We start from the raw sequence: 9,023 nt of genomic DNA on the forward strand, positions 1-9,023 counted from the left end.
CATCTATTATGTGTTGGAGTAACAATTGCACGAAAGACGCTCCGAAAAGGGGGACAAGTATTTGCTTGATTTACAAATAAACCTCTGAGTGTATGTTTTGTGTTTCCCATAAATGCGAGCACCGTCTCAATAGGAAACGCAAGAGCAAAATAATACCCTCGGGTATCTTCAGAAATGGTTTCTGTTTCGTAAGGACCACTCGAAAGCAGCGCAAAGTTGACCATTAACAATGAGTGACGGCAAGAGATGATAGCTGTTTGACTCAAACCTGTAACATCTGACACTGACCAAGAACGTTTGGTGTAGTTTTAATCTGTCAGCACACCCGATGATATTGGTATGTAAAGGCATATCTTTCAGGCTCTGTCGTCAGAACGTCATATAAACCATCGACCGTTAAACAACATGGCCTGTTCTGAAATGACCGTATCCTCGGTATCTACTGGACAGGTGCCCCCGTCCCTGCCTCCAGGATCTCCTGCCATGTCCCGGATAGACTGTGCCTCTCTGTGTTTCTTCAGTGTATACTGTACCACCATGTTCTACAACAGGGACACCAAGACATGTGTCCTCATGGAAGGCTTCAACCAGACACAGCTTGCTGCCACGTCTGAGAATATTGAACGCCTGGTGCTCGGCAAAGGTAGGGTGTATGTTCTACATCAAGGAAAACTTCCATCAGACAAAGATGATCGACACCACTGAACATATTAAGCATATTCTGCTGGGTAAAGGTACAATGTTCCAGGACAACCTTTGGCTCGAATTACACATTTTAAACTTCATGTGTATAAACTGCCTTTGAACATCGACGGTTGTTTTTCCCTGTAGTATATATTTCTTTTAAGATTCCTATGATAGGCGTATGCTTTATGCTTTATACACTCCATTCAGTGTAAATGTAGCAACACCCAGCTCAAATGTTCGACTGCGATATCGCAAGATCTCTCACCATTTACTATCTGACAAAGAAGGCATTGGATAACAGATTTTAAGCACCTGCTGTCTTCGACTTGATTTAATCACATGTGCTATGAACAAAACGCTGAACGTTCGCCATTGTTTCAAAATACATCGACCCAAAGATTAATTTACCAGCGAAAATGGATGTAAACAAACTTTAACACTTTAGCTTTAGCTTGTTTCCATTGTTCATCTGTGATTTATTAAGTGATAAAGACTGGCTTATGAATGATCAAAGTAGAGGATAAAATCGGGTAGATGTTTTAATAATAATGATGTAGAAGACGAATATAATTTGCTTCCACTATTCACTTTTCCACTATTCCACTGGCCATCTTTGCTTTCCTTGTATGTACTACAAGCAAAAAGTATGGGAACAACCTAAAATATCATAGTCATAAATAGACTTAAACGTGGTGAGGTCACTTATAACCTAAAGAAATGTTCCAACATGCAGTGTAGCAACTGATTCTGATTCAATATTCTTTGAATTTGAGTGAAATAAAATATTGCCAACACAGCTGCATCATATTTCATTAAAACGCCCAATCACAACTGCCCAGTGCATGTGGAAGACAGACTTAGTAAAAACAAGTATTCGAAAGACACATCACATTCATTCAGATAATGTGTACCACATTTGTTTAGTTTTTACCTATAATGGAATGTATTTCGGTGGGATAAGTCCGGGTCAATTTTTGTCTGGCGTATACGTCAAAGGTTTATCTTTTGTCAGCTGCTTCGCGTTTGGGTTCTACGTTTATTACGGTTGTGACGTCAGGTTAGTGTTCTCCAGAAACCTAAACAAGGGCGCCATTTGTTCCAGCTGCTTGCCCAATCAAGTCAGGCTACCTGTACAACCGGAAACTGAACATGTGTTACAAGAAACACACCGGCCCAAAGATATGGTCCGACGCCAAGACCTCATGCTCATTAGAGGGTGACTACCTGGTCATCATCAACAGCGCTGAAAGAAACCAATTCATGTTCGACATTGCGGCAGATATTGGTGAGCCACGTGGAACAATCAGAACATCTTATATGTGTTTCACTTTCCGTCATAGGTAGATGCATCCTGAGTGAGTATCATAAGGCAAGATCAGACCACTCAAAATATGCGGTTGATCCATGCAGTCTGGGTACAATACAATAAATTGCTCCGGGTACGATTTCATCTTCAGCAACCCACACATGTCGTAAGAGGCGACTGTCGTGATCAAGTGGTTAAAACCGCTGACTTGTTTGATGCGTCTGAACATACTCCACTTGCACAGATCGATGCTTGTAATACATCCTCGATATCTGCTGGGTATACGTTACAATGAATCTGCACTATACCCTGGATGCATCTACGGCTCGGCCCGAAAATTTGATTACCCCCCTTTGCTGACTCCGCATTCTCACAGTAGCCAATCAGCTAGGCCGCTGTTACAAGTGAACTTGGCAGTGTCAGCAAAGAGGGCTGACACAGCTGCGAAGGTTTGTTCGCATTGCGACTCAGACTTGGGAGAATCATACAGACACATTGATAGGTCCGACAATTAAAAAAAAGAAATATATGCAAGAACTCCTTCTGACTCATTCAGAGAACCTGTGCATGGTTTGTGTTGCCAAGTTTAATCGGTTAGATAATTTAAAAAGTGAAAGTGAATTGTGACTGGTTCGCTCAATTTCCTAATGTATACACCTGATTGGATAAAACGCCAGCCAAGGGAGGTAATGAATTTAGCTGCAGATGCATCCAGGGTTTAGTGGAGACTTATCGGAACGTATACCCTGAAGATATCGAGGATGCTTGTAATACTGACCACTGAGTTGTGTCATCAAACCTCGGTTATCTACAGAACCCCGTTTTATTGATGGACTTCTGCTGAGGGCGGTGTTAAGCAACAAACAAACAAACAAACATGCCAAAATAACACTATGTTCTTTATCTGTGATTAGAGGCGAGTTTCTAAAACTGGTGGGTGTATGTAATCTGACAAATTTCTATTGCAGGTCCATTTTGGACGAGTGGCAATATACTGGAAGCTACATTCTGGACATGGGGAGACAACTCTCAAATTGTTGACCCCACATTCTGGAGCCCCGGGGAACCGTCTGGACCAACAAGTGAAAAGTGTCTCATGTTCTATGACCTGAAACTTAGCAAGAGTTGGCACTCTGCGCAATGCGAAAACCATCGAACTGCCTATGTGTGTGAAATAGCGATGTAGGCACATATTGTTTTTCTCTATTAACATACTCAAGAGTTATCAGGAGCTGTTACAAGGGGCACCTATAAAGGGGTTGGCTGGGTAGTCTAGAGCTGAGTGATATGCATCAAACATGTCACTGAATATAAATTTCATAGATTATTTACTGCTATGTGATGTTTACTGAGACGCTAAAAAACAAAATCGGTAATCATTTTGTTAAATCTAAAATTCTGAGGCATTCTCATATGAAATCGCCTCCATAGTTCAGTTGTCCGCTTACTTTTTAATTTCCAGCAATGCACATGGACTGACTATTACACACATTCCCCTCTGTACTGCGAAGCTCCACATCATGGCAGACTTGTCGTGGGTAGCTTGCTTCCATTGTGGTTCGTAATGAGGTAAAACTGGATGTTGCGCCCCAATGTGCCCTTGTGTTTTAAACACATTTGTCAACGAAAAGGGGAATGTGGGGAGAATGTTCATCTCTGCTGAAATCCGCTCTACTAAATGTCCTTACAATTTTAAACTTCCATGTTCTCTTCAACTCAACTAAATATCGTTACATATTTCATCTTCACGAAAAATGTTTCTGTCCAACTGAAGTCCAGTGTTTCAAACGGAACCATCAGTTGTGACAATGTTTCATAAGTATGTTTGTAAATGATGAATATGTGCACAGTATAGGTTGACTTAATCAATTTGTGTCACCGCTCCAACAGATGTTGTCGTGTAATATCTAATCCCTTTCTCAGCTTCTCGCTGTCAAACGACTGAAATATTGATGTGTCAAACGTCTGACGGTTTGGCTGGTAATTGATTAATGATTCAGTTGCTGGCATGGAGTAGTTGTTTGAGTCGGGAAGTGCTCTTCCAAAGTGAAAGACGACGTTAAACAGCAAACAAACCAAACAAAACCATTGAGTTTTCATCGTTTAATGTCTGAAAAAAGCCAACGCTCAATTTCCAGAAGGTAGCCTTTGCAAGAATAATATTTCAGGTATGAGGCAAAATACGTGCTCTGAACTGCAGGAAACAACTCAGTGATTCGCGTATCGGCATCTCTAATGATCTCACCTTATTTCAAAGAACATTTCTCCAAGATCTGAAGAAAGATAACAAACAAGGATACTTAAAAAATGGTCGACTGATTGTTGAGAAGCAACCACTCCCGTGGTCAAGGAAACCCATTCCATGATCCAGCGCTGAGAACCCCCAGACTACAGGTGACCTGCCTAGCGACAGAAACCTGGAGCCTCAGGATCTACCGAACTTGGGGACTAGTGCATAGTGGGGTGGCGCCGGCCTACAGATCTAGACTTCTCAAACTTCCCGCTCTTTATTCCGACCTGTATCCTTTTTGTTTTGAAATATATGGGTTGTAAGCTATATACTACCGTCCGAGAAAACTTCAGGTCATGGGAGGTTATCAGGGGGCGTGATTGTTCTCATCAGAAAATCCCTTGCTGGTGGGGATTTCAACGCAAGGACCTTGGCATTGCGGAGCGTCTTGGAATTGACGATTTCACCTAGGTGACAATATGAACACCGCCCGCTACTCGTGTGATGTGACTTTAAATAATTTCGGTACAGCTGTTCTAAATTTGTGTTGTGCCTTGAACCTCTGTATAATGAATGGTCGATGTGGCACAGATAAAGAGAAAGGTGATGTCACACTTGCCAATGCAAACGGCACAAGCGTTGTGGATTATGTAATTGTTTTCATTATGCACCCATTTTGAAGTTGTATGTAGGTTATTTTGTCTGTCACACTCTTTAGTATAAAGATAAATAGTTTATCGAAAGTTTTAAATGATTCTATTGATGGTTCGTTATTTGTGGATGATTTTAATATTTCTTGTCGTGGTAAAAATATGAATACCATAGAGCGGCAGTTGCAGTTGTGTTTAAACAAAATAAATAAATGGTGTCTTGAAAACGGTTTTAAATTTTCTAAATCCAAAACTAATTGCATACATTTTTGTCGTAAATATAAACCACATAAAGACCCTGAACTATCTCTAGATGGCACTCCCATTAAAGTTGTCAAGGAGGCCAAGTTCTTGGGATTAATTCTTGACTCCCACCTAACGTTTCTGCCTCATATTAGATCTCTGAAAACTAAATGCCTGAAAGCCCTTGATTTGTTGAAAGTGGTATCAAATTCTAAATGGGGAGGTGATCAAGCTACCCTCCTCCATCTATATCGATCACTTGTCCGTTCTAAACTTGATTATGGCTCCATCGTATATGGTGGAGCCTGCAACAGCAACTTAAAATTATTAGATTCTGTTCATCATCAAGGTCTAAGACTTTGTCTTGGGTCCTTTAGAACCTCTCCTGTTGACAGTCTGTATGTTGAAGCCGATGAACCATCTCTTACACAACGCCGTATAAAATTATCTTTACAATATATAACAAAGCTATACTCTAACGAATCTAACCCTGCATATAACTGTGTTTTCAATCCTCTCTACGAGGACTTGTACAACAAAAAGTCTTCTCTTGTTCCACCTCTCGGGCACAGAATTAAACCCTTTCTTTCTTCGGCTGGCATTGAGCTGGAAAACATAGCTCCTTCCCGTCTTCTTTCTTCTCCTCCTTGGCAGTTGGTTAGGCCACAAGTCGACCTAACATTAACTACCTTTAAAAAATCAGAAACTAATGAATTACAATACAAACAAGAATATAATCAATTCAAACATAAATATAGCAATTATAAATCCTTATTTACAGATGGGTCCAAGGACGGTGGCGCAGTAGCTTGGGCCACTGTAATTGGATCCAGAACAATATCGTCTAGATTACCAGATAATAGTTCTATTTTTACAGCAGAAGCTAACGCCATATTAACAGCTCTTAAATATATCCAAAGACATCCTAAACATAAACAGTACATAATCTATTCAGACTCTCTTTCTTGCCTTCAGGCTATTAAACACCTAGCATGTAAACATCCACTTTTAATAGAAATTATTGAACTTTATAACTATCTTGCGACTGGCCAATACGACATCGTCTTCTGTTGGTTACCCAGCCATGTTGGAATCTCAGGTAACACTTTGGCTGACCTTGCTGCTAAGGCAGCGCTACACAAATCTGTGACACCACTTCATATTCCCTATACTGATTATAAAGCTACAATTAGATCTTACATCCGTGATCTGATGCAGAAGAAGTGGGACACCCAAGTAGGTATCAATAAATTACATGCAATAAAACCATATGTTGGTTACACCTACTTGGGTTGTCGGTCCAGATTTGAAGAGGTCATACTACGACGATGTCGTATTGGCCACACTAGGTATACGCATGAATATCTTTTGAAAGGTGAGGCTCCTCCGTTCTGCATCCCTTGTGATGAAATCATCACGGTCAAGCATGTCTTACTTGACTGTGTTGAATATTCCATCACAAGGGACAATTATTTTAAATCAAGAACTATGAAGGACCTTTTTAGTAACGTACGTTCTCATTTTATTATTGCATTTTTAAAAGAATTGAATTTATTGACTGACATGTAAATAAATAAGTATTTTATGATTGGAAGTTTAATTAGCAGCTAAGATTGTTAGTGGCTGTATCCTCGAAGGGGGTTGAAGTACCGTAAAATTATTGTCCTCCTGAGAGGATACGTCAGTCCCAAAACGGTTTAAGTCAGATTGAATCTTCCACTTTTTTTAATCGTAGAATATGTGTCATTTTAATTTGTGGCTAATCTTGCATACAATCGCCAACAGCTGAGGGGATGGTGTAAATCCAGCCAGGGACCATGCAGGTAGCAGAAGTACTGTAAGTCCCCATGGTCCCTGGTATGGTGATCTACCCTTTGTTGTTGGTGATCTATAGCCTGTTTTTATATTGTACTGTCCAAATAGTGATACTATCATTTTTTAAGTTTCCACGCTAGTTTTAATACTAACTGTGATAATCTAGTGGTTTTACTGTCCTTCGTAGACAGGTTCTTCATATTTTCCATATGTATTCTTTTTTGTCATATATGTTCTCGTCACGATATGGCTGCGACATTGCCGATGTGACGTTAAATATTAACTCACTCACTCACTTGTATGTAGGTCAGATTCAGAACACTTGCCAATCGCATGTCGATTTCAGACACGTGACCTCCTCGTTCACGACAAGCATGATCCTCGTGGAAAGAGTACCAGCTGTTACCTTGTGTGGATCGAGAACAGAGATACTGATTTCAGATCTTGCTTGTTGTCACCGACTCGGTATCCCTGATTGATAAATGTATTGACTCTATTCTCTCTGGACTCACTGATTCTGCCGTTGATGTCATATCCACCTTGTTATGTAACGCTGCAGATTGCATGAAGAAGCCTCACTCCTCCAATGCTTGGAAACAGCCTTGGTTCCATAGTACATGTAAGATATTATAGGGGAGAGAGGCTTCGTCTACTGAATGTTTTCAGACGATGTAAAAACTCCTTGAACTTACACGTGTGTTTAAAGACACGAAATAGATATAAATGTATTACTAGAGAAAAAAACCCTTTCCAGCAGGAATTACGCAGGTCCATCATTGATAAAATATAGAAAAGTAAACTGTTTTGGACTATCTGACACATCTCTAACAAGAGTAAGGTGCTCAAGACAGATATCAGTATCCATCAATGGTTCAGTTATTTTCAGAAACTGAATACTGAAGTTAACCTTGTTACTGCAGATACTAACGATTCTATGTCGAAGACTATTCTTGATCCTCCTATTAAACAGGACGACGTTATTGATGCTATAAATGGTCTGAAGGTGGGAAAGGCGGCTGGGAATGATGGAGTTTTATCCGAAATGTTTAAAAGTTCGCAGGATGTTCTAGCTCCAGTTTTAACATTGTTGTTTAATTATTTATTTGCCTCTGCATGTTTTCCGTCTCAGCGGTCGCAGGGTGTTATTGTTCCTATACACAAAAAGGGGATCTAAACTCCCCATCATATTATCGAGATATTACTGTACTTGGCAATAAAATATACATATCTATCATTAATACAAGATTTGCGGTTTTGGTCTGATGCATTTAATAAGATAGTGGAATCGCAAGTAGGCTTTCGTCTTGGATATTCCACTATAGATAATATTTTCACCCTACATGCAGTCATTCAACGGTACTCATGGAAAAAAAGAGATAAGATGTACAGCCTCTATGTAGATTTTCGACAACATTGATAGATCTCATTTATGGTTGATTTGAAGGAAAATGGAAGCTCACCTAAGATGTTTAACTGCATTCGTTCTATTTATAATCGCGTCTCTTCTTGCATGAAGTTTGATGATCAATTTTCAGACAACTTTGAGTGTAAAGTCGGGATTCGTCAGGGCTGCATCTTAAGCCCCCTCTTGTTTAATTTATTTATCAATGAGTTGGCTAAGGAATTAGAATTAGAATGTTTCCCAGGTGTCCAGTTTCACCCTGAATTGGTCCAACTGAAGCTAAGGAAATCTAGACTTACCACATTTTCTAGACTTGCGTGGGCTTTCTTGGATATATATACTTCAGGGTCTGTACGACAAACTCACATGATGTGTATTTGTTTAAATATTTGATCACATTCTTCCCAGAGAGCAACTTACTAATGCGCAAGCCTGTTTGTTTTGAGGAACCTTTCAGTAGTGGTTTATGGATTGTTTTGGTCCACTACCTAAGACTAAGTCTGGTAATCAGTATGTGTGCTTCTACCAGATTTCCTGAAGCACAATTCGTAGGACTTTTGCCTCTGTGATTGTCAAGACTTTGATCAAGTTTAGATGGTTTGCCATATGTTGTTCAGTCTCATCAGAGCTCGTACTTTATGTCTAAGGTGTTTCAGGAAGCTATGTACTAGTTAGGTATTAAGCAAGTTA

General features: G+C 39.9%; 1 protein-coding gene across 1 annotated transcript; it reads left to right on the forward strand.

The window, feature by feature from the left end:
• Positions 1-405: 405 nt before the first annotated feature.
• On the forward strand, positions 406-3,179 carry LOC137272261 (C-type lectin BfL-2-like). The gene is made up of 3 exons (XM_067804622.1): positions 406-643; positions 1,790-1,972; positions 2,962-3,179. The coding sequence occupies exons 1-3, from the start codon at positions 406-408 to the stop codon at positions 3,177-3,179; spliced, it is 639 nt and encodes a 212-aa protein (XP_067660723.1).
• Positions 3,180-9,023: the final 5,844 nt, after the last annotated feature.

Source organism: Haliotis asinina, chromosome 2, assembly GCF_037392515.1.
Source record: "Haliotis asinina isolate JCU_RB_2024 chromosome 2, JCU_Hal_asi_v2, whole genome shotgun sequence".
In the NCBI taxonomy this organism is placed as follows: domain Eukaryota; kingdom Metazoa; phylum Mollusca; class Gastropoda; order Lepetellida; family Haliotidae; genus Haliotis; species Haliotis asinina.